General features: G+C 38.3%; 1 protein-coding gene across 5 annotated transcripts in view; it reads left to right on the forward strand.

Annotated features, from left to right (window-relative positions):
• The window catches only part of ADCY7 (adenylate cyclase 7), a 67,849-nt gene that overhangs the window by 12,981 nt on the left and 28,228 nt on the right, over nucleotides 1-26,640 (forward strand). For 2 of the 5 annotated variants that reach the window (XM_056360387.1, XM_056360388.1), the window contains 7 exons: nucleotides 8,518-8,670; nucleotides 18,445-19,013; nucleotides 20,286-20,486; nucleotides 22,569-22,733; nucleotides 23,541-23,690; nucleotides 25,964-26,112; nucleotides 26,426-26,537. In XM_056360387.1, the coding sequence (XP_056216362.1) occupies nucleotides 18,843-19,013; nucleotides 20,286-20,486; nucleotides 22,569-22,733; nucleotides 23,541-23,690; nucleotides 25,964-26,112; nucleotides 26,426-26,537 (948 nt within the window). In that variant the 5' untranslated portion in view covers nucleotides 8,518-8,670; nucleotides 18,445-18,842. Of the gene's footprint in view, nucleotides 1-615; nucleotides 961-8,517; nucleotides 8,671-11,483; nucleotides 11,623-18,444; nucleotides 19,014-20,285; nucleotides 20,487-22,568; nucleotides 22,734-23,540; nucleotides 23,691-25,963; nucleotides 26,113-26,425; nucleotides 26,538-26,640 lie in introns of those variants that run through there. The other 3 variants (XM_056360390.1, XM_056360389.1, XM_056360391.1) reach the window with 3 other exon arrangements.

A 26,640-nucleotide genomic window follows, 5' to 3' on the forward strand; every position in this document is an offset into this window, starting at 1 on the left:
CTCTACGCACATGTAACTGTTTGTGGCTTTTTCTTTTCTTTCTCATTGGGAACTTGTATGTCTCTCTAGAATGGTAATTAAGTGCCAAAATACTTGGTTTTGAGATTTACTTAGGGAAGTTGTGTAAGATATATAAAATGTGTTATGAATTGCAAAGTGATCACAAAAATACTGATAGTTTTTCAGGTTTTGTGCTTAACTCCCTTTTGACTAAAAGCGTGAGCTAGGCTTTTTAAATAGTTCTTATCCTGAAACTCCTCAATTAACCCTCCCCGGTTTCCTACAGTTGAATACAGATACTTTTGGTGCACATCTGTGTATATCTTGCCATGCAAGAGTTCTAAGTTGGAAGTAAAGAGCATTTCTCCCCCCCTCCACCCCTGAAATTATTGTGTTTTTAGGCAGAAAACTTGAAGTGTGATTTAGTGGTGGAAGTATAAACCTGGCACACAAAAGATGTGAGCAGTGTTCACAGGGTGGTTCTAGCAGTTTGGACTTTTTTCTGGCTTTTTCTTTCTGCAAAATGTTGATAGAAGTAGGAGTACTTGAATGAAGTTTTATTTATTCATCTTGGCCAAAAGTGGAAGACAAAATCCCAGACAAAAGTGGAGAGTGTTCTGGACATTAAAAGTAATTTGGCTGCTGGAAGTTGCCCAAAGTACTGGCAATATGTTCTTGCTCTTACTGAAAAATAAAGTAGCAGCACACTCTCTCTCTCTCTTTTTACAATAAGTATACTTACATCCTGCTCAGCCGCCTGTTGTGAAAGTCATCACTGCTAATAGCACAGTGCCCCCGGGACTGCTGCAGGGCATTCACTGGCTCAAATACTGACTCAGAACCTAAATCGTTGACACTGCGATTATAATTACGACTTTCCTCCCTAATCTGGGAAAGCATCTTGGATTTCCTCATTCACAGTTCCAGTTTTCAGAGATGGAGTGAGCCAGTCTGTCTGGGGTGAGTCTTCCCTGCTTGTTTATTTTTATCTGTTCCTGTTCTTTAAACTCTTGGATATTTCCTGGATATTATGGACTGGGTACAACTAAACTATTAATAGCTTTTGTCAGGTGTTAAAATAGAGAATTACAGACCACCCTGACTACTTATTTAGCAAAGGAATTGAAAGGTCTGTTTTTCCTCCCGAGAAGTTGATCTTCTCTGTTGCTGGCTCTTGCCTAGCATCTCTCTGGGCTGTCCCTCATCCCAGGGCACGTGTGGGAGCACAGTTCCTTCCAACGATGGCTGCAGCAGCATTTTCAGGTTAAGGAGCACCTTGTTTTGCCTCTGCTCTGCAGTGGGCCACTCTCAGCTGTGCTGGCCGTGCTGCCCACGAAACTGCACTGCACACAATTAGTAACACCTGTCTGCCTCTTAGGCCAAAAGAAAGAAAACAACCACCCAGGAAACACAAATGATTATTCTTGAGCTGATCTGACTGTGTGTGGGCCTAGAGACAGCAGCATGCACATAATGAAAGAACAGTGTAATGTGGTGACAAGATGGGAGTGAGTGGTGGGGAGAAAGAGAGGAAGAGGAGGAGAAACTTGTTGAGCAAATACTACTGGTGGCACTCCCATTGCAGAACCATAGCCAAGACCTGTGGGTTTAGTTACTTGAAATGAGCAGCAAAAGTTTCCTATCTAAATGTCTGTTCATTAAACTGATTTGAACTGTGTGTTGGGAGAGTGGTGATTTACGAATAAACATGCATTTGCTGCAGTAGATATTTGTATTTGAATACATCCCCTGGTAGTGATAACCTCTCGCTTCACATGTAGGCCCTTCCCCATTATTTTAGGGTTTGTTTGCTTGAGCAGTAAGTTGTACTTTAGAAATAAGGAAGTGATGGTAATGATGCATGTGTCAGCTTGAACCGTATGTAAAAAAAAAAAAAAAATAGTGGTTGTGTTACAGCCATGTGAAAAGAATGAAAGGAACGTCATGATTTCATCCACTGTTCTGTCTTGCCATTGCCCAGAGCTACTGATTTCATTTGTTACTGAAAAAAAGCATTAAATGAAAGATCCCCCCGCTTCTGTAACCAAATTTACAGCACTGATTCGCTGTGTTCTTTTGTTAGCTTCCACGTCTTTCAGTGGGACTTAGACTGATGTTGTGCTATTCTTAACATCATTCATTCTTATTTAATTGCACATATATATATTTAATATAATAATATTACATAATAACTTTGATTTTCATTTTATGTGATATTTAAAGCCCAGCATTGTGCTTCCTGCCACAGCTGAACAGCTATTCTCCTCCAGGGATTATATCAGTTTCTAGAGGTACGAGATTAAAATCCAGCAAAAGATTGAAGTGCCAATGAGGATGTATACTGTAATGCATTGTTATAGTCCAGAATTATTTGTGTCATAAGCTTGGGGCTACTGTATTCTTAAAATGTCTTGTGAGTATTCATTTATCTTGCTGGCACCTATTGTGGGTGGGTGATGGTATTAAGCCAGTTCCTTTGGGAGAGAGAAAAAAGGCACGCCACACACTCGAAGCCAGCCAGCCAACAGGAAACTGCGGGAGAGCCAAAAGCTAGAAAATGGGTTTTGAGTTCTTTGCTTTAACCACAGTGGTCATCCTTCTCATACAGGGGCTAAGGGCTACAGAAGGTTGAGGATTTATATGCGTACAGGATGGAAAGATGGGATTATGAGTGAGAAAAAAACCTCTGGAATTTATTATGCTTTAACCACAGGATGTGGTTATCAAAAGAACTTTCCTGGGGTTTTGGCAGTATTTGGATCTCAGGCCTGCTCTTAAAATGTACCAAACAACTTCAGCGCAAGTTAAAAGTAATCAGAATTTGAAAAGCAGGGAAATGGCTGTGACACTAATTAAATGGGTAATTTGTGCTTCTACAGGAGCTCCCTGATCTATTGGGTAAGATTTGGTCAGTGAACTATCAAGCCTGGATTCTCTTCCCAGATCTGCTCCTGAGGTGCTTCATAGCATGGATTTTTGTCGAACGCTTTCCCTTTGTGTAACTACTTGCTGTCTCCTTGTGTTTCTGTGTAGAATGGGAAGTCTTTGAATTGTGGGTTACCTTTTAGGAAACTTGCCAGCAGGTCAGATCTTAGGGATATGGCTTAATTCCATTAGTAGTTTGTATTTTGTTGTAGTATAGTGTTCATGAAAACTTCTTATTTCCTTCTTCATCATCAAAAGATAAACTCTGGGATTTTTATGGATGTTGTATAGTTCAATTACATTTTCATGAAAGGATATTGCTTTTTCTCAGTTTTGAATTGTTACTTCCTAGCTTTTAATTTCTGAATTTCTGACATTTTTCATTTTGCCATTTGATCTGCTTACAGGTCAATAGCTGAAGTCCACTGTCGCATTATTAGTTTGGCACATTTTCTGTCTCCTTTGGCTGATCCTGTAGGGTTTCAACTCCATAGTGCTTTTCATTCTGTTTTGGTGTAAATCCCCATCGCTACCAGCGCTGTAAAGGTATACATGTAAACCTGATGGTAGTGTGAATGCGCTGAGAGCGAGCGAGCGAGCTTCAGATAGACCCATGCTGAGTTTTGCCAAATAGTTTCCACTGAAGCCAGATTGCTGCAGCTGCAACAGCGGAAACTGTGCATTCTTTGAAGCAGCCTTGTACTAATGATGTTTCTGTTGTTGCGTTTGCTTATCAAAAAAAGTTGCAATTTTAGATGTGAAATAGTTTAAATATGAACTACTGTTTCCTAAGTTGTTAATTAACTTCTTGTGCCAGGTGGAAAAACCCTGATTACTGAAACTGAAAGCCACTCCAGCAGTGCTACGTAACCTTTAGACCTGTCAGAGCAAGAAAGATCTTACCAGAAACTCTTGGAGACTTTCTTAGCAGTACTTTCTAAGATTGGCTCTGTGTATGTGTGTGTGCTGTTACTTCACCCACATTCAGAAAGTAGTTGCTGCATTAATTAAATGTTACTCCCAAGAGACCAGAAACCAGTCTTTGTGTAGAAATCCAGTTTTCTAGGGGTATGCAGAGGAGGATCTTATTTCATGTGAATTTATAAGACAGTGGCAGCCAGGTTCAAATGCAATAAGAGGTAAAATGAAGAAAGGAACTGAAGGCTGTTCAGTGGGCTGTAGTATGTACAGTCAGCATGCTCCTTCATGTTGTAGCTTAGGAATTTTAAAATCCCTTTTATGGGAGAAATCTATACACTCTCGACTTCTTGTGGTTTTTCAATGTAGTTTTGGAGGTGGTATATAGGAGAGGAAGCAGTGCCAGTTTTATCTAATATTGCTTGCTTTGTTCTGACATTTTGTTCCTGAGCATTTATATTGTTTCTACAATAAACTGTCTTGGACATCTCTGAATAAAGTAAACTTCAACCTAAGCATCAGTTCAGTTTATATTTCTTTATACTATCGTTTAGGATAACGTGGAAGTGATCTTTAGGAGAACTGTAACTATTAGCCCAGCAGTAAAGTAGGAAAGAAGCATCTTAGTGTTTATAATAGTTTGGGTTTGATTTATAAATGATTGTTTATTTAAAAAATAGATAATATGAAATACATTTTAAACATTTCTGAAAAAAACTGAGAGTTCTTAAATATGGACTATATGTAGCTGAGGGGGAAATAACTTTGGCGTGTTATAAAATGGTCTTTTAAGATACAGTTGTAGCGCAGTATGTTTATAATACAAATCACATTTTTGTTTTAAAATACTTTTGTTCAGTTAAAATTATTGTAATTAAATGTTTTTTGCAGATTTGATATAAAATACTTCCCAACCTATACCGGCTAGACATTATGCCACTGTATTTTGCCCAAAAAGACTTCAAATGAATGTCAGCATTTCAGTTCAGTTTATTAGTGAAGTCATTAAAAAATGATACAAAAGATTTCCTGTAAAAATATTTCACTTATCAGTGTAAATGTTATTAATTAGAACTAAATTAAGATACTTCTATAATTGTGGCTGTTCAGGATGAGCATTCAAATTAGGGCTTCAGCAGTATTGGTGTTGCTGTTATGCCTACTAGCAGAGTAAACTCTTGAGACTCGTGGCAACTTTATACTTTTAAGTTAATAAATAAACTAAGTAGATAACCAGAAAGCCTTGGTGCACTGCAGTGTTTCTTTACAGAGGTTTGTGGAGGTGTCCACTGAACTAGTCAGAAAGTCCAAGTAAGGATAGCATGAACATTTTTAGGAACAGTAGCCAAAGCTGTTATAATGAATGATTCAGCTTATGTTTAAAAAAATTTAAGCTACTGGTCAGAATACAAAGTGTTTCTCATAATTGGATCAGAAGAAAAAAGTGAAGGGGGCTGTTTTTTTGAAAAAGAAAAAGGAGTCAAAACTGATGTTTTGTTAACTTCTGTATAATTTCCATAACCACAGTGAAATCTGGATTTCCGCAGTTTATTTAATATGCTGGTGAATGATTAGTCAACAAATGTCTTGAATAAAACTGGGAAGAATCAAACAATTTTGCAAGTCTTTGCTCCAAACAAATGTTATATTCAGTGAAGTATGATAAATCTGAGATTTTATAATACAAAAATAATCCATCCTTCCATTCTGGAGTTTCTGTTATGTGGTATTTGTTGTTTCTTGAAGCTAATGAAGTATCTCTAAAATTAATCAAGAACTGTTGTCATGTCCTCCTCTTCTTGTGTGCTCTAATACCCTAGACCTAAAACAAAGGAAAAATCCTGAAAATAGTAATAAATGGAGCTGTTACTAAAGAGCTAAAGGAAGACCTTTTTTTAATACTCTAGGGTTTTTTTTCATCTTTGACCAGTTTTAACTTGATAAAGTTTAGATACTTGAAAATAAAAAAACCTCCCACGATAAAGCAGATCTGTGCTGCAGGTGCAGCATCGATCCACTGGCTCGATAGTAGGCAAATTACAATTTGGTAGGTGCGAAAAGCAACTGCTGTTACAGGAGCAAGGCGCTGTGCTCGTAATATAACTGGTTAAATGTTCTTCAGTCAAAATGAAAATGGCCTGCAAGCTGTTGCTAGGGAAATAGGTGCCTGTGGTTAGTGTTGAATGCAGAGAGGTTTGTCTGTCTTGCAGATCAAAAAATGGCTCAAAGTACTTAGGCTGCGTATCACTTTACTTCCGGAAACTTGCTGCTTATCAGCAGACTGGTCTCTGTGTCTCTGAGGAGCTTCAGTTACAAATATAGAAAGAATCTTTTTTTTTTTTTTTTTTTTTTTTTTTTTGTTACCCCACCCCACTACCCCTCCCCTACATTTTGATGTAAAGTATTTCTCTCACGTGTTATCTTTGTTTACAATGTTTGTGTATGACAGGAAGTATACTGTCCTCAGGACCTGATCCTGAGAACACTTCTGGGGGAGCAGCAGCTCAGTCCCTCTGCAACTAAGATGGATCTTGCATGTAACTGTTGTTCAGGGGCTCTGGTGAAAGTTGTGTTTTTAGGTACATCTTTAAAAAATAATTTTTTAAAAAATCAGTGGCACTGTGAATTTGGCATAATCCTTACTAAAAGCTAACTATGTACATTGCAATTATGGATTGCTACGATTAAGTACCTTCATAAACATTGAAAACAATTCTCAGTCCTTTAGCTCCTCTTCTAAAATCTCTGAAGAGTGTTGTTTCTGGGATGATTTTTAAGAACTGTCACAGCATATTTTTCTAAAAGGCATTATGAAACTTCTGGGACATGCTAACTATTTGGGCATCCTCATTTTCCCTATGAATACCAGTAAACTGTTGCCCAGTATTGCTGTCCATACAGCACTGGTCCTTTTCAAAGGAATATGAGGTCGTGTTGATTACCATGGACTCATCCTTAATACTGGATACATAACAAGGTGAAAGTAAAGCAGCAGCTTATTCGGGTGTTCCAGACTGAACATGTAACAGAGGTTAAACAAAGTCTTCTTTTTATCTGCTCTTAACACATGCACAGACACAGCAGATTTGTATCTGTCTTTTCAGATGAACTCTGCAAGATGTCTTACTGTTTTTTCCTCTCATCTATCTCCAAGGCTGCCAGAAGACTTTCTCAGGGTTTTGACCTTTTTCTTAAGAATCATCTCCAGTTTCCACCTAACTTTTATAAGTTCTGATGCCCGTTGAGCTTGGCTATGTGGAACTAACTCCTGGCCAAAAAGTAATGGGACTTGGTCACAACTGTCCCAGGGCTTAGGTATGAGCTGGACATTTAACCCACTGTGATGGAACAGAGTGCCTATTTTGAGTGGTGATTAAAGTAGTTTGTATATCCTAGCAAAAATTTAACAGAAAATGACTATAGGTTTATTTGAATTCTTTTTGCAATAAAATACTTTGCATCCGCTCTGATTTTGTGCCAGATTATTTGGCAGTTTCACTTGCCTTTCGGTTTCCAAAGTGGGTCTCTAGTGGTGGAGCTTTGGGGTGAACAACAAAATACATGTTGATATGTTCCCTTCCTAGCACAGCTATTTAAATTGCATCAGGTTTCCCACTGACGTCTTAATTCCAATTTCCTCCGAAGAGGCTCTGGGCCTCTCCTCCTCTGAGTCATTATTTCAGCACTACTGTATAACCGTTTGCTCCACTTGGTTCCTGTCCCTGGTGAGTGTGTACTGGATTCCAACAACCAGTAGTGAGCAGCCATGCCTCCTCCCAGGGCCTGGTACTTTGCTGCGGTATTGAACTTCTTTGGCATCTTGTCACATCCGATCAGTTGTTCCCATAATGCATATGAAGATGATAAAGAAGGAAGAGGAGGACAAAGCCAAAGGCTGTTCCTACTAGACAGCTGGTGCGCATCCTTGAGGATGATAACCTGACTGTGTCTTCTGATCATCTGCCTACCTGGAGATACAATTTTCTGTTCATGACATCCTAGACAAGCAAACCTACTAGGCAGAATCTCTTTAATTTCTACAGTAGTGGTAGGTGAGTTTTTATCCAGAACTGCAAGGTGTAGGGAGGGAATTTGGGTGTTTTTGTTTGTTTGGGTTTTTTTTAGCTGGTTTTCCTGCCACATTGTCGTATTTGCTGATCTGTGACTCAAAATCTCAAAAAATATTTTATGCTGGTTTGAATTATACATTGTTTTATTAAAGTTTTTCTTGGATTGTTTTTTTAATTGCTGATATTTGAACTTCTGCATAATAAAACTTACTGAAAAACTTAGGGCTTTCATTATCAAGAATGCTGTAAAAGTTAGTAAAATATTCTCTTACTTTTAGCAGAGTACCCTTTGCTGTCACAGAGGCCTTGCTTGAAAAGCATTGGGATCAGTTAGCATAAAAAAATACTCCTCATCAATCTTCAGCCTTCTTTTCAGACATTTCCATCTACCATTAAGTATTTCAATCAAGCTACATTCATGCTGCAGCTTGCCCCAGTATGGTTAAGTACTTTTTCTTCTATTGATTGTCTGGATAAAAGGTTCATAGTACGTGGAGACGGAGATTGAGTAATTTTTTCTTCCTTGAACAAAGAGGGGAAGAAATAGAAGCATTATTAAAGCTTGCAATGGTCCTTGGAGTAAAGATTTCCTGTCTTGTTGCAGGTTGGTGCATGTGATACTTCAAAAGATTTAGTGTCAAGGATCATACCTGAGTGGGCTGCGCTCACCCTACTGCAGGAATTCCAAAATGATCGCACAGACCATAGTGGAGTGGAGAAATACGAATTTTGCCGATGAATCCTGTGGCCTGCAATGGTGAGCAAGCAACAAGCATGTGGTTTTTATCAGTAGTCTCAGTGAGATTTAGAACCATAAAAGCCCAAAGTAATCTGTTATGCACAGTTCAACATTACAGTCCAGGTAAAAAGTGCTTTCTCAATGGCTGCACACAGCCCTGGGGATTGGTTTAGATACTGATCAGCGATAACCTTCACTAGGGTAGTGGCTGCATACTTTACTATTTTGGAAAGTTCTTCTGTGGACTTCATGTTGCTCTGAGGCAGTAACTGCATAGCTTTTTAGAAAAAGGGACTTTTGCCATACCCTGAAGTTTTGCTGTGACCACTGTATTATTTCAAGGTTTTGGTATTCGCTAGTTCTGTTTTAGCGGTAATGAACTGGACTTATATCAGCAGATCCAAAGGATAAAAATGCTTAAGGAGAATTTAATTTCAAAGTGTCTGCTTCATTTTGGCTGTTGCTAGGGGAGATACCCCTGTTCCCCTTGGCAAGTCAGTGCTTTACACGGTGTAGGTTTCCAGTAGCCTGTCGGAGTTGGGAATGGTAGGGCTGGTTGTCAAGCAAAGCTTTGAAAATGGTGAGATGAAAGATAAGATGAAACAAGAAGGATGACAGTGATTAGATCTGTGTTCAGACATTCCATTATCTTAATAGGCAATCAAAACTTAGGGTGGAAATAATAAAAAAATAAAAATCCCGTGAGGCATGTTGGTTGTATGTAGAAAGCTCTCACTGCTTGTGCATGGCTTTGCTCTTTTTATGATCCAAGAGAGCTTACCCAGGTACTCATGAACACTTGGCTCATTTGGCATGTCATCTGGATCAGTGAAAAATACGTATACAACTCCTAACAGTTTTGAAGTATGTGTTGCTATCAAGTGGGACTGAAAACACGTGATTTCAGAGGTTTGCATCCCATTATTGTTGTTTTATTTCACAATGAGTCTGCAAAGGACCTATTTTGGAAAACTTTTAGAAAAGTATTGTGTGTATTTGATTGCTGTTGTGTCCTGAGGTAGGCTATGACTGTAGAAACAATGCTTTTATTAGAAGCATAGATATGTCTCCTTGGTGGTGTTTTTAATACTTAAGCTCCAAGGGAGGGAACTTCCTTATTGCAAGTGTTAGTTTTAGTTTTAGTTTTTTTGGCTGTGAAGTACGGATGTGGTGGTGTAACAAATGTTGCATGGTTGACATGTGAAGAAGTTTGGGGAACATTAAAATTCCCCTGTAATAAATAGTATATAGAAATAAGATTTTTAAAACACGTACTTGATAGGATTTACTCTTGAAGTACTAGTCATTAAGTAAAGGGGCGACTGGATTTAATCTGTCTCCTTCCATTCCCCCTTGATTCATAAATAGTATGAAGGCTTTGCTCTTGTGTTTTGGTTATGATGCTTGGCAAAACTGCTTTAAAAAAAATATTTGGTTCTTTAATAGAACGCTACACTGATAACAGAGTACAGTAGGAAGATAGTGCTGATTTATGCTTTGAGCAGCCTTAAAGGTCCTTTACCTGCTATTCAGTGACACGTTCTCAGTGTGTATGTCAGTGTTAGTTCATCTGAAAAATTAGACTGGAAAGAAACCAAAGTTGTTGATGTCAGTGCATTAGTTGAATTTCATCTGCCTGTATGTATTTCTTCTCACTTCAGTAGCGTGGAAGTATTGTAGACAGGAGAGAGAAGTTCGTGTCTTTGAGCCTCCTTCTCTGTTTTACTGGTTTTAGTTGGACTGAATCTAAATAGCAAACAATTTCTTATCTTGTTCAGGACAGGTTTTATCTTCTTCCCGCCCATAGCGTGGCCCTTATCCCTTGCCATATTATGATTGCACCTGTTCTGTGCAAATACACTATTTACCCTAGAGGTGGGAAAGATGCATTTCTGTGTTGAACTGTAACACTCCCCCTAAATAACGAAGTGAAACGGGAAGAATAAGAATAAGGTGTGATGCCCATTACAATCCTGTTCACAGTGATTTTTTTTGTTTTTTCTTTTTGAACATCTGTTGGAGTATTTAGCCATAGAAGAGCCCTTGTGCTCTGGCTTTGTCACATCAGCAGTCTGTGCTTCCTTGTTGCGATAGGAAAGCTGAGGCATATTTAAAATATGTGACAAGTGTAAGTGGAATATTGACTTTTGTAGTGGTAAGTTCATTTTTAAACCAGCTGAAGTCGGAAAATCTATCTGTAATGTGTGACAGGGAGTCTGGGAATAATGAAATAATTACACACCTTGGACTTTGAAAGATGCAAAGCACAGCTCAATTCCCTTCTGATGTGATGTATCATTTTACACCCTGGATTTTGCTGCTTATGAAAACCAGCATTATAAAAGGACTACTACCCCTCTACCTCCACCCCACTGAGCCAGGCCCAGCAGTTAGTTATAAGGCTTAATAGATTTTTTGGTTGAACCATCATGTGTTTGCACAATAAACTACCTTAGAACAGTAGTAAACCCTTGCACGTAACTCGGTTGCACCAATCTGGTTATACAGATTCTTCTTTCTTTTATACTCTAGTTTGTGAGCTGGTCTTAAATGACAAATCTTCAGTTTCCTGAGCCACCATCTGTCACCATTTCTCTGTCCTACCTGGATGGCTAGCATAGAGGTTTCTTTCCGTGACTGTAATCTCTTTCCTCAAAGCACATTCTGTAATAATAGTGGTATTAAAAAATAAGCAACAACCCCCCCAGTCCTAAAAGTGATATTCTTTGTATTCTTTTTCTTAGGCTGTGGACCTGTGAGAAGTGATGAGTCAGTTTAACAACTTGCTGCTGGCCTTGCTTTCCTATTTGTGGTTTGCCTTTCCTTTTCAGACACTGGGCTGGCTCATCTATACCTCTTCTCACTGTTGCAATCCACCACCCTGTCAGAGAAGGAACCTGCCAAAACCAACCTTTATATTGTTGTATGACTTCTTCCAAACTTCCCTTTGGAGCTTGGCGGGTGCAGGAGGTGGGTGCCTGGGCAGGCAGGCCATGCAGCTGGCATAGGACAGGGGGTCCGAGTGGGTGAGAACCCCCTCCTTTGGGTGATCTGACCTGGCTGTTGAGCTCAGTTGTTTTTCAAACCTCTGTTATTTCACATCTTCCATTTCTTCTAGTGACTGAAAAACAGTTTTCAAATTATGCAACTTGTTATTCCTATTTTAAAGGTTATTGTAGAACCGATACCTTGAGAAGAAGCAATCTATTGAAATAAGAATGAATAATAAGAGTTCAATTTCAACACTTTCTTTGCAGTATACCTAACACTATCATTGTCATGGCTCTCAGTGTTCAAAGGCACAGCCTAGGTGGTGTAGTGTTGTATTTTACGAATTGCTCTGACACATGGTGGGACTTCTTCTGCCTCCTGATTTTTTTATTTTTTTTTTTTGGCAGACTACTTTTTTGTATCGATTAGGCTTTTTAATGTAAATACAGTTTTGCATGATGATGTGTTGAAGTGGGTATGTTACTTTTTGTAAGAAAATAGAAGGTAAATAGAAGTAAGATTTTTCTGTATTGTAGAAGGAGCTCTTCAGAAATTAAATGTAATTAAGGAAGGTGAAATTTCACATGAAAACCTTCGAAATATATATATATATATAAGTTTACCTTTGCAAAGAAACTTACCTGTGCAAGTAATATTTACCACTGCTAGCAGATAGGTCATTAAAAATGCATCTGTTCGCCTTTAATATTTTCGTATGAGTAGAAAAAGCTAAGGTGACTGCAGGCTGGCATTTGAAAGCCAAGTCTAAAAGAAAGAAGTGTGGTCTCTAATGTGAACGGTATTTCTGTGTTGTATATTTGGATTGCTAATGTTCGTTTCCTAGACTGAATCGTTGTGGAGTCCACTAGACTAGAGAGATTCTTGCCTGAGATTCATAATAAATCTACTAATCTCCTTCGTTTATTCTACTGGATGTTCATAGATTTCTAATTCCCTTTTAATATCTGTTAATGGGTAATTATGGTCAGCAATCATTCTTGTCATGGAAATTGCTAAAGTAATTTTAGAAACACTGTTGTCATTTATGTGAAAGAAAAGGTAGAACGGAAATCATAACTGTACCCTCAGTCTTTGGTGCTGTAGTAGTTAAAGATGGAAAAACTGGTTCTGCTTGCTTTTGTGCAGCAGTTTTTGAGAGGAATAAGGCAACGTATATCACTTCACTTGGCTCTTACTATTGGGGTTTGTTCTAAAATTCCATGGGTGAGACTGCTTTTTAGCAAACAGGCAGCTTTAGGTGAGCAAGACTTGCGTCCTTGGCAAATGAACAGCTAAGTGGAAAAAATACTTTAAAAATTGTCCAGGCAGTTACTGTGGATGTGTTTGGGAATACATCAGTAGCTTTGAAGAACAGAACTGCAATGTACTCAGATCCCATTTGAAAGGCATTAACTTGGTCACTAGCTGCTGTAAATAGTTCTCCCAAGAGAGGGGACAAAGGACGTGGTCACTGGCCACCTGAGCATCCTGCTGTGTGAGCGAGTGGGCAGGAGGGTGCAGGTTTACTAGACCCGCTCCCCAGCCTGCAACCAAGCTAGCAAAAAAAGGCCAAATGCGGTGTGCCTGAAACAAATGCACCTGCATGTTGTGAGGGAAAACTGATGGGCCCCTGCTGCTTACTTAAGCTCTAGGTGGAAAGTGGATGACCAAGAGATAGTTGAGATGGATGTGTGTACAAAAAGAGCTCCTACCTTTGGCTCCAAGCAAGCTGTGAGGATTAGGGATGAGCTGCTGGATAGTGAACATTAGTGCTGGTTGAAAGAGCTGGGGCCCAGGGGCAAGACCCTTTAGTTATTACCAGACTCAAGCCAAATTTTAATGTCAATATACCTTGAGAGGCATCTTGAGAATCCTGGAGCTTTGCAGCATTTGCCCATTCAGTATTGTTTCAGAGAAATAAAACCTTTGTATCTAGAAGTTTCGAGGGGCTTAGGAAATGCAAGTATTTGAAATGTTTCTATTTCAAGTTGATAGAAAAATCAGCTTGACTTTTCCTGGCTGTTCTGTGCTTGTTTCATCTATGCTGGTTGGACTGTGCACAGGTAGGGCCGAGTGAATCACTGGGAGCAAAAATCACCTCCAACTTGCAAACACATTATTTTACAGATGGTCACCTGACCAGAGAATAAATCTGAGGTGCTAACGAAATTATTTGGGTAACCCTTGGCTATTAGAATGGAAAATACAGTGCTGGTGTTCCTTGGAAAGTAGCAATAGCCTATTTGGAATATCAGATGGAAGGAAGAATGATGCACTGTTTAATAACTAGCGATATTATGAAAGTATATTATGAAAATATGCCTGCAATGTAAGTGCATGGGGGGAAGGCTGTTAAGCAGGGGCATATTGCATGTTGTTTATGACAAGGCTGGAGATGAGAAATGGGGGAGTCCTTGCTGCTTTGGAGGCACGAGGAATCGTGTTCTTACCCCATCAGCTGATTTACCTCATCTGCCCTGAACTTTCTGCTTTGCCTCAGTAAAGAGTTGGTCGATGTGGTGCATGTTCCTAGATTTTTCTTGTGAAGAGACTTGCATTTTTGTAGCTACTTACCTTGGACAAACTGGAGGAAAAAAAAAAAAGGGGGGGGGGGGCTTCTCTGACTTTTGTCATATGACTTGTTAGTGTAGCCCATGATATCATGTTTCAGTTCTCTTTAAAACCCTCGCTCTCCATAGGCTCTGTAGTACGGTCATGTCTATTCTGCAACTGTTGAGTCCAGGCCAATTCTTAAGAAAACATTGTGTATTGACACAAAGCACTGTGGACAGTTTCAGCTAGCCTGGGAGAACAAAAGAGCTTCAGTCCAAGCTTAGCAGCGTAATGAACTGTTTGCTTTCATATTTTCTGTAACAAAATCCTATGGCTTTGTCAGTAGGAGACCGGAGAGTTTAGCAATGCTTGGAAATTCCTAGCTATGGGAAGGAAAGCATAGAGCAGTCAGAAATACTCAGATTTGTGGATGATAGAAACGCTGTCTTTTTTGCTCGCAAGTGAAAGGTGGCTGTGCATGTGCGCCAGGTCTTGCCCAGTACTTAGCTAGATAACTTTCTGTTGCTGAATCTGAATGCAACCTTGTTCTGTACCTGAAACAGAGTAGATTTGGAAGGCTGAAGCTATTCTGATTCACCTTCTGGAAGGAATCCTATTGTCCAATCTTTTATGCCTATCACATGTCTGGTGTTCTTACATATTCACTGGGCAAATTTCTTTTGTCTGACCAGATGTGTTTCACGGTAATTGGCATGCAGATGACTGTGGAGCCAGCCCAGATCTGAGTAAATCGTGTTTGTTTGTTTGTTTGGTAGATGTTCCTGTGGGTTTTCAGTGCCGTTTCCAACCCATACTGCTGGGGTTGTTTCTTATATATTAACCTGGTTGGCAGATTGCTCCTCCTTTCTAATTCTTTGAACACAGTGAAGGTTTCTAAAGAAATGAGGCGCTTTCTTGATAAACTGATGATCAGAGCTCCATGGTCTTATGGCAGCAGCCCACATCCAGTCCCCGTTTGGCTTGGTGTGTTTGCCACTGGTGCTGCTGGGAGTGCTGTTTGGTTTTTGTGGCCTGCTGCCATTTCAGGGTTACACCTCTCTTGTGGTGTCAGAATGGCAAATCTCTTAAGAAACAATGACCAAAAAAAGCAAAATACTCACGTGATCCTTAAATATGTAAAAAAAGAGTATGTTAAATGGATGCTTTTACTAGTGTGTGGTGCCATCTGTGAGACAAAATCTTTTTCTCTCTCAAGCTGGCCTTCTACATTTCCAGAAGGTTGCTGGAAAAAATTCAGAGAAGGGGAAGGGCACAAAAAGCGGTGGCTTTCAGCCAAGTCTGCTAAAATTTCTTACAAGACAACCTTTTTTTTTTTTTTTATGTTAATGGGAAGAGGGTAATACCCGTAATATCTTAAAAAAAAAAAAAAAAAAAAAAAAAAAAAAAGACATCAAAAAGCTGTTTAAGTGCTTGGAGTGGTTTTGGAGCTGAAATGCAATTCCTATACTGACATGTGCATGTGTGAATTTCTGTTTTTGATTGGAAGGTGATGACTGGCAATTCATTACATTTGTCACACAAAACCATGTTTATTTAACTAATGCATAATTGCACGATTCTCAGCTAATTTTGTGTGTTGCAAGTAACTTGCATTTTAAAACATGTACTGCAGAAGCACACATTGCTCTGTAGTAGTTTTTAAAAAGGGGGGTGGTAGTGGCAGTGGGACATGGGATGCAGATTGAAACTAGTTCAGGAGTTGAATTATACATCTCACAGTAGCATTTATGTAGTGTATTATAGATTCTTGGTAAATCAATATAGTATTGTTTGGGGGTTTCTTTACCTAACAGAGTTTTGAGAAGAAAATGCTGTGACCCAGGATTATTCATAATTACTTGTAATGTATATCTATGAAGATCAGTGGAGGAATACACAAATCAATAAAGGTAGCAATCTCTTTTTTTTATTAAAATGGATTAAACCATTGAACAGACATTTCTCTCCAACTCGGTGTCTTGTAAAACTCTCAAATAATATTCAGAGGTAGTTCTAAGCTGACATTTTTTTTATCTTTTGAACGTTAGATAACTGAACCACAGCCTCACAGTACAGTTCTGAAGAATAGAGATTGTCCCTGGTATTGTTTTTTCATTGACATAGAAGCATAAAATTACAGAAAGCAAGCCGTGCAATAATTTTTCTTGGAATTCAATATTAAGTAGCCCAAGACAGGATTAATTGTCTCTCATAATTGCAAATGTTTTACTGCTTAGCAATTAGTAGTTATTTTTAGACAATGGATTCGTTCCTGCTAACTGGAAAAATAAAGCTGCCTCTCAAAATAAATATTATCATAAAAATTACCCTCAAATTCTTATTTCTGCAGGTATATTAAGGAACTTTTTCATTGTTTTTATTCCGAAAATACACCTTTAGAGGGAACTGGGACAGCAAACCTGTTGTCTGTTATGTATAGTGGATCACATCAGGCAGAGTGTGTTCCTGCACTCCCACCCTCATGGTACAGGGATTCTTCAGGCTGTTTAGTGAGTTGTTTGCGCCTCTAGTGAATCACAGTTGTAACCTTCCCACTGTCTGTAGCTTGTCATCTTTGTAACGGAAAGATGAATTAAAATTACAATACTGGCCTCTGTGCACACCTTCTGTCAGTTCCCTCTTCGGAAGAACTGGCCTACACTCGAGTGAAGTAATTCTGCAGTCACCTGCATGACTTGGAAAATGCATGAATGTTTCAGTTTCATCTTGGCCTTGGCATCTTAAAGTATCAGTGATTTCTAAGATGCGTTCACACACCTTTGCAAGAGCATTGTTACGCACATGCAAATGGTATGAGTGCCAGAAGAATTTTTTCAGGTGGAAGATGGGAGGCCTTTTTATGGAGTAAAGCTCAGTAGTAACCAGTGCAGGTGAGATACTAGGTGTACCATTAACTATATATGGGAAAGATGTCTTAAATTTTAATTCAGGTTTTAATATGTGTGTTTATTCTGGGTGTTACTGAATAAAAGTGAGGCAATATGGTCTTTTCTCTTTTTATGATTAACCCGAGTTTGCAGTATACTCTAGGAAGAAGTTGTAGTTATTCATTTTGCTGCAAAAGTTCACTTTTTTTGTTTTGCTCTATCTCAGTATTGGTATATCTGTTTATGCCCACTTGGTCATTAATGATTGGGTGGTATGCTAGTGTTTGCCTCTATTTACAGAGACTAAATCACTCAGTGCGGTTTCTGAAACTTTTTCCTTAACAGCACTTTCGATTGTAGTGTGAATGTAGTCTAAACAGATGTGTGTGGTTAAGCATTTTGCCTTTTGAGAGTAACTGGCTAGGATTTGGCTTTTCTGCAAGTCTTTTGGTGGGTTCTTTCCCCCCAGAGCAATGGCCTTGGGCACCATGGTGATGGCAGTCAAGTGGCAAAGAAGCTGTTGTCCTGTTATCAAGTTTTAATAAGACTTCTTCTGAAATCCTGGTTTTCATGCTTCCCTCTGTCCCATTCCCCTGCTTTTTTTTTGTTGTATGTTTGTTGGCATTGAGTGAATTATATTCATGAATCTATTAAAAAAACATTGGTCATTAGTAATTAACAATACAGTTTATTCCTTAATGTTCATTGTTAACAGAACACATCTATTGCCTTGGAAACACTATTAAATAGAGTTGAACTAAATAGACAGAACTAGATGTCAAGTATCTTTTTTTTTTTTTCCCTTAAAAAAAAAGTTTATTGAATTTTGGCTTGGACAGCTGTAGTCTTTTCTCATTTTCTATGCTTTTTAATTAAAAAGTGAAAGAAATAAAAAAGGATTTCTTGAAGATGCATGTTTTGAAAAATATTACAATGTGTATTATGATTAAAGATTTTGTATGTATACGTACACACAGGTGGGTGCATCACTTCAGAAGAGTTGTTAATATTCAGTTACGCAACATGCTTATGGAAACTATGTCATTTGCTCAAAAGGAAATGAATTTAGTACATTGTTCATATGAAAATGTTTCAGTTAAAGAAAGGTGCAGCTGGCGCCTGCAGGGCAGCCGTTGGCAGCACTGCTGAGCCCTGCCTCTGTGGCCGCTGGCAGCACTGCCCATGCATGGAGCTGTGGGGCTGCCACCGGGCCAGCAAGAAACAGCTTTGCTTGCTGGTTAGAGCATGCAGATGGGAAGTTTAAGGAGTGTACCTTTTTTTTTTCCCCCTCCTTCTTCCTTGGGGAACGCTGTGTACACTTAAGTGAATATGTTAGTTTAATAATACTGTCTCTCTGCAGAGTTAATCCCAGGAAATGAGATTCAAGCTTATGGAAAGGAGTTAAGAGACTTGCAAAATAATAAATAATAAAAAACCAAAACCCGAGAAAACCAACAAACAAAAAACCTGCCAAAAACTCCTATCTGCACAGATACAAGTTGATCTAAAGGTTCAAGCATAGAGCTGGCGATGAATTGCCCATGGTTTTGGGGAGGCTAACTCTTTTGCTTCTGGTTGCATTGGAAATCCTGAAGTTAATGCTCATGAGAAGTAAAACTGGAGAGCGTGGGTTGCTTGGTGTGCCTAAAGATCGCAGAGGCAGCGGCAAAAAGACAGAACTTCTTGAAGCAGTAGCTTCAGCTGTGTCTTATTGTGTGCACTGGGAACTGAGAAAAACAGCAGCCAGCCTGGGAGAAAATGCCAGCTAAAGGTAAATACTTCTTCAATGAAAATGACGACTGCAGGCTATCAGACCCACTCTATGAGAAGTACCGCTACACAAGCCAGCAGCATCCACTGCTGCTACTGCTGCTCTTCATTGCAGTCATCTTCTGGACTACTCTTATTATAATCTTCTTTGTCATTGATGTGAGTATACTTTTTTCTTTGTGTTCAATGTTTTCAAAGATTATGAGGAATCACTGTAATGGCACGTAAAACATTTCCGGCTAAATAATTTTTTGAGCGACGTGGTATCGAAGTTGCAATGTTGAAAGAAATCAAGTAATTGTGTACATAACGCTCTGTATGTTTTTGAAGGGACAGGAAAGAGAGGAGAGAGTTGTCAGGCACAGGCACAGTTACTGTAAGGATTGTTCTTTCCTCTGTATACCTTATGAACAAATAATAATTATGCAAAATGGTAGCTAAGTTCTTGTTTCCTTCCTTGGCCCCTTTATTACTTACTACCGTAAGTTAAAACATCCTCCTTTTCTCTTATTTTCTTTTTTGTCATCTAAGAAGTGTGAATTAATACAGTAATTCATTGGTTATGAATTCATGAGGTGATTTTTTTATAAAAGGATTTGTAGATATTAATTTATATTCTTTTTTTGTCAATAATAAAACCACAACAGGAATCTCCCAGTATGATGGGTGATCCATTGAATCAATAGTTAGCAAAGAGCAGGGATCCTATAGGCATAGGAAAGCTGCGTCTTAAATAATTTTTTATTGTGTAGCGTAATATGATACTCTGTAAAGAAATTAGGTATTCTTCAAGCCAGCCCAGTTGACAGCTGGTAAAAAGGGGAGTTGATTTAAAGATAATGTTGTAGAAAGGTAGTAAGGAAGCTGTTATAATCCTTCATTGACTTCTAACACTGCTTTCCAAATACTGTGCTTTATGTGTCTCTTTTAGCAACAAATCTAATCTCACCAATTGCATTTGTATCCCTTTTAGCTTTAATTTCTTAAAAAAAGAAAGAAATAGCAACATTATTTGTATGTTACAAGTCATCTCCTGTAAAACTTAGGAAAAGAGCTGTTCTACTCCTTTTTAGCAAAGCTCAAACTCCTTAAATGCATTTCTTTGGGTACATCTACATTGTATAATGTATAGTTAGAACATGGCTTAAAAGACAAAACCAAAACCCACTAATTTGGGAAATAATTATGGAACTGGGGTAGACTGAGTATCTGTAATAGTATTTATTGTATTATCCGTATATGTGTGAATATCAGAAAGTGTTACTGCTGCCACAGCTAGACTACTTAGCAGCTCAGGTTAGCATATTTTAAAGCTATCTAAGCTGTTTCCAGGACGGTATAGGTGCATTTTCTGTTGGTGATTTTTTTTTTTTTTTTTTTTCCTAAAGCTGACGTTTAGACCAAGTGTAACACTTTGTTTTGCTTTTGCAGGAAGCACCTTATCATCTTGCCTTCATTATTGCAGTATGTGCTGCTCTTGTCATATTTGCAGTCATGTACTTACTTTTATGTATTGAATCCCTGTTTCGGAGATGGCTAACATTATTTGGAGTTACGATTTGGATTTGCTTCTTAATCATAGGATATGTATCACTTTTTGAAAAAGAAAATGATTATCAGTCGTGGGAACAGGTATGTATGTCTTGTTTGTTAAGATACGTAGAACTGGCAGTCAGTATATATGGATGTGTTTATGTACTTTATTTTTTCTGAATGTTCTAACTACATAATTATTTTCTTGAGGTTTAGGTTCAGTTTCCTAATTTTACTGGTTCATTATAGTAAATCTTGGTTTGTATTCTTTATTGTAGTAAAAATACAGTTCAGCTGACAATTAGATAACTGTATAAATCTATGCAAGAATTGCATCTTGAAATTGTAATTGAATTGTATTTTTATTTAAGATTTTTACTAAATCTTAATTATTATGAATTAATCTTTGAGAGAATTTTTCATTAATAATACTTGCTTGGTTAATTTATATGGGTCAAAGTGGTGTTCAAGAAGTGTATAAGGACTCTAGAGCTGGGTGTGCCCTAGGGAGCATGTTTTCAAATCAGTGGGAGAGGTGAAGTGAACAATAAGAATTAATGACACATCCTGGCATAGCTGGGTGTGGGTAAAATTCATTGCTTAGTATCTCTGATCAGAAGATGGGCGACTTCATGATGCCAAAAATATCATAATCTGTAGGAAACTCCTCCTAAGCTCTCATAATGTAAACAGAAGAATTTTTATTGAAATAAAAATTACTTTTTATCTTGTTTTACTGACTCTTCCCCTTCCCCTCTTTATTTCAAAAAAAGATAGATATAAATTATCAGTTAAACAACCAAAACCTGATTTGTATTGTGGCCTGGATCCAGCCCCATGTATTTAGAGTTGCTATTCAGTATTTTTTAACTTAAGGAAAAGGCTATTACCTTAGGGAAAAAATATTACTGTTCTTAACTGTAAGTACAAACGTGTAGGGAAGCAAGATTTGGTTTTGCTGCTTTCAGTGTTGCAAGCCAATGTCTTGTGTTCTTGTCATGTGATAATAGTAATGTTGGCTTAAAGCCTAAAATATGAGGAAACTCTAGATTTAAAAAGTAGTAGTGAACAAGTTAATTTCAGACTTTTATCTCAAGTTATGAATTTATCACTAATTAAAACTACTGTTTAAATGCAGGTAAATCCTTTGCTTGTCCATGCTTATAAAACTATTACACAGTGTTCAGAACACTGTGTGATAGGGGTTGTGCATATGGCAAAAAAGCATTTTTTTCAATTTTTTTTTTTTTAGCCCAGCTAAAATAATAAAGATTAACTGAAAAGATTACTTTTGTTGAATGAAAACTTTTCTTTGCTTGTTTGTTTGTTTATTGTTGCCCCAACCAAGCTATTTATTCTGACAAAAAAGTGCAGGCTGAGCCTTGAGACTTCCTCGAAGGAAGCTCATGTCTGGAACGGCACAAGTTGAGTTGCAGTGATGAGATGGCACTGAGCCAGGAGCGCGGCAATGTTTTCCTCTGATCAGGGTTATTAGTTTCCATATATATGAGCTAAACACTATGACAAATCTATAAATATGGATTCAAGTTTTATGTACTTTCCTTCTGATTCCTAGCAGCTTAGTTGGACCATTGTGTATTCCATAAAATTTGTGCAGCTAAATACGTAGTTAGTGGCAATAATGACTATTTTCTTGTGTCAGCACTAGGAAGTATTGATTGGTTTTTTAGTTTTTATCAAATGTGGAGTAAACATACACGTGTGATCAGGTGATGTTAAAATTGGAATAATACTTTGGAAAAGGTGAAAAATCTGATTCTTTTCAATATTGCTATCCTTGCAACACACTGTTCCTGCTACATGATGTATAAAGTGCATCTTCAGCTGTAATAGATAAATTAAGGATGAAGGGCAAGGACAACTGAAAAACTTAAAGGTGTTATGACATGTTAAACTGTCTTATCTATGAATCTATAGCCGCTAATTCCCTCAAAGCTTTTAGGACTACCACTGTCCTTATGGTTTTAATTGTGCTTTTGAAATGTCAGTATTTAATTGTTCAGCCTGAAAATGAGCAAGAATCCTGCTATTTTCCTCCCTGTTCTGTAGTGAATTTTGGGCAGGCGCCTAATAACATGGATGTGTAATACTTTTTTCTTTCTTCCCCCCCCCCCCCCCCCCCATGTCTCTCTCTCTTTCTTTCTTTCTTTCTTTCCAAAGGTGCCATTCTTTCTCTTCATAATCTTCACAGTTTATACCATGCTACCCTTTGGGATGCGAGGTGCTGTCATAATTAGCGTTATTTCTGCTCTCTCCCATATTATTGTTCTAAGCATTGTGGTAAGCATGACTTCTCAGGAAAATAAGGAATCCATTCTATTTCAGGTAAGGAACTACTACTTGGTTAAGTAATTAAATACCCTACTCATATTACTATTTGTTATTGGTATAACTATCCTGTTCAGATAAGTTCCAAACTTCCACATGGATGTTTAAATTCATGGATTTGGTGCTTGGGCCTGATGTGTTTTGCATGCTTTTCATAAAATCACAATTAATTTAATCTGTAATGCATTTTGGTTTTGTGACCAAAGTGGAAGAAGCAGACTTATTATTTAAATTTTTTAACTAAGTTACTCAAAATATGACAAACTTCATCGCAGTCATTCTTCCCGGTCAGTGCTGTTTCAGATGGGTCTATCTTACCTCATCTGGCACTGCCTTCAGGGCGGATCAAAAGGACTGTTGCTGCTCCGGGGAGCCAGCAGGGCCAGAGAGTGCTACTGGGTGCTTTCAGGGTTCCCAACACTTATTAATAGGGTGTGTTCAAAGTTGCATCCCAGCTCTTTTGATGCGGGTGTGTGTCAGACTTTACAAATTCATGCATCAGCATGCTGTGTGGACTGGTTCTCCCTAAGTCAAACAGTAACGCTTGCAAATAAATGTTAAATGATATAGCAGAGTTTTCCGTTTCATTATACTACTGTATGTTCCTACAGGAATGCCTGTGAAAGTTAGCTTCCACTTCCCAGGTATATCCTGGCTAATTCCAACAGTATAATTTGGTATGTGGCCGGGTAACAGAAAAATTGAACATGGCCTGGGACTGATTGTTTTTAAGGGACTAGTATGTGTATTAGTGAAGTACCAGTGACTGTTCTGCAGTAGGTAAATATTTTTCTTCTTGTGCAGCTGCTTGCCAATGCTGTCATTTTTCTTTGTGGTAACTTGATGGGTGCATTTCACAAACGCCAAATGCAGGTTGCTTCGTGGGATTTGTATAGATACACATTAAAGTGCATTCAGGTCCGAATGAAATTGAAGATTGAAAAGAGGCAACAAGTGAGTGAACTAATTCATGTTATGAATTACTTGTTTTAATTTCTAAAGTCTGTGTAATTTTTAAGGTTGGTGACTAATGCATGTTGAAAGGCTTAGTCCAATCTTTGTGATACCCACCTAGTGTCAAAAATAAAAGTTGTGCCATTTGTAACAAAAGAAGGAAGTTAAAGGGAGGAAGGTGTTCTCTGTGGCTTGTCTATATGAAAATCACACTATTTGTAACAGGGACGTAATTGCCAGTTATTTTAGTTATTTTTTTCTTAGTATAAAATGTTACTGGGACTGGTCCAAGGCAACTTAAAAGAACATGCCCTTAATGCCCTGAAAAATACTTGTAAGGTAATTTCAGCAGTTAGTTTCATGCTTCCCTTTTTCACTTTTTTTGTTTGTTTTGAATTCTAAAGTATTATTGTTCTTGTATTTTCTTGTCTCACAAGCTATTTTTCTTTTGCTAGAAGGAGAAAATTGCAGCCTAAGGGGGGAGAAAATCACATAATACATTGCAGTTTTTTTAGTATGCTATTATTTATTTCCATAAACTCTGGTGGTATTTAAAGAATAAGCAAGGAACATGAAATTCTTACTGAGGAAGGACTGTAAAGTATCAAAGCTGAAACTAGGTCGTCTTTCCTCTTTTATCCTGGTATAAGTAGGGTTAAGAACAGCAGCTCTAGAAAGCTGTCTACAGAGTTCTCTGCCTACCAGTTATTAGATGAAAGGAAGTGGCTGGAAAGTGACTGACTTGATCAAATGGAAAAGAAGAAAATGCCGCACTGCTAGCGCGATCTGTCCTCTGATGCTGATCTTGTGAGATGAGATGACAAATCTGCGTGAAAGTCCTGGCAGAATTTCCCTGTGCAGCAGCCAGGGAAGGATCTGATCAGCTTACACAGGCAGTATGTGCTCATTCTTTGGGTGATGTGGTAACTTGCAAGTTTGGATTTTTTAATGGTTGCTTGTTTGAAGTGTAGATGTGCTTAAGACTATGGACAGCTTTCTTTTCATCTGTGTTGTAATTTATTACACAATTTTGAGTCTCCTTTTTGCCACCCACTTTTTCTCTGTGAAAACCAGGCGAGAAATGCAGTTCAGGGTTCCTTGTCACTTCCTTGAGAACTGCGTAACGTCAGCCTCAGATGGCCCTGTTACATTCACTGGATCGGTTTAAATTGTTCCCCAAGGTTAACTCTCCTAGTTCTAAAACACTAGAGGAGGGGAAGGAGGTATTTCTGCTTCTGGGGGCAGTCTCAAACTAACTGCTCTCTGTACTTAGTGTAGGCTAGTACTTGATGGTCAAGAACTCCCTCTTCCTACTGTGCTCCCAAGGCATTTCCTTTTGGTAGCAGGCATTGCTTAAGCAGCCCTGGCAGCTTACTGCCATCTTCATGGGGCTGCATCAGCTATTCAGGAAAAGGGGACAAAGATTTGGTCTAAAGGGGCAGCATTTTACTCGGTTACACAATGTGTTGACTTTACTGGTGATGTCATCAGAAAAAGTTCCTGCTTGTAGCTGCTCCATGCAGCATTTCCTCTTCTGTGGTGACTATCTCTGGGGTGGTAGAGCCCTTCCTGGGTTAAAAGTACCGTATCTTTGTCTTCCTCTTCTGCCCAGCAACTTAGCAGGGTCGTCTCTGAATGACGGGCTTTTAAGTCAAAGCCAGTGTAAAACAGGACACTGAATAGTCAAACAATGTAAGTGGTTTTTGAAGAGTCTGTATTCTCAGTTCAAGAGACTTTATTTCAGTGGCATCAGTTCCTGGTTCATTTAAGCTGTAGCAGCACATTGTTGATGCTGTTGTGTCTGTTGCTGCTTTTCCAGTATTTAAGAATTCACAAGGGTTTTGAATACTGCGTAGATTGTTCGTTACAGAATATAAGCTTTTACCAGACGCTTTATCAGGCAGTGCTAACATAACACTGAGATTGGTGGACAAAATAAGTTGTCGTTTATCCAGAAATTGTAGTACTGAGTACTGAATTTCTGTGTTTTTCATGGTTACAAAGAGATGTCACATCTAGGTCACAAGGAAAAACAAACAAAAAAATATACGATGGCCTTACTTAACTGTAAAATTGGTGATTTTGAGAACAGAAATGTAAAAGTCTTTTCTGGAAAACCTGACATGCATTACTCAAAAAACTATTTGAATAAAGATGTTTGGTTTGTTGTTGTTTGGTTTTTTTAATTCCTTTTTGCAGTCACTAAAACTTACAATTTCAAATGTACTGTATTAAGAATTTTACATCGTTAGTTTTCCCCCCTCTCCTTTTAGGAAAATTTGCTTTTATCCATACTGCCAGCTCATATCTCAATGGAAATGAAGCTAGCAATCATAGAACGACTAAAGGAAACTAATGATAATAGGCAAATGCATGACAACAACTTCCACAGTCTATATGTAAAAAGGCACCAAAATGTTAGGTAAGTGGAAACTGTAGAAGTAATTGTATTAATGTAAGTTCCTGATGCTTAACAGTGTACATGGTCCAGTGAAATTAAAATCTGGAGACAGACTTTCAGGCTGAAGCGAGCTTCTTTCCTATTGTGGGGAGATAATGTGTCTTGAACTGATGTACTGCCTTCTATATCAGTTGAGACACTCCTTTTTTTCTGGAGTTGTTTTCCAAAGAGAGAGATGCTTTCTGTTAAATGTATTTTAATGTTTAAGCTGACTGTGGAATAGACATATCTTCATATTTTAATTATGTTGTTTCTTCCTTTTGTTTTCGTCCAGCATTCTTTATGCAGACATTGTAGGATTTACTCGCCTCGCCAGTGACTGCTCTCCTAAGGAACTAGTAGTGATGCTGAATGAACTTTTTGGAAAGTTTGATCAGATTGCAAAGGTAGGTGTTGCAGTTTGTCGTGCACTAGGGATAAAGGCCACCATTAGAAAAAGAAGTCTTTCCTGCAAGACTGAAGACAGTTCGTGTTAGTGTCTGAAGTCAG

The sequence above is a fragment of the Falco biarmicus genome, chromosome 15, assembly GCF_023638135.1.
Source record: "Falco biarmicus isolate bFalBia1 chromosome 15, bFalBia1.pri, whole genome shotgun sequence".
Lineage (NCBI taxonomy): Eukaryota > Metazoa > Chordata > Aves > Falconiformes > Falconidae > Falco > Falco biarmicus.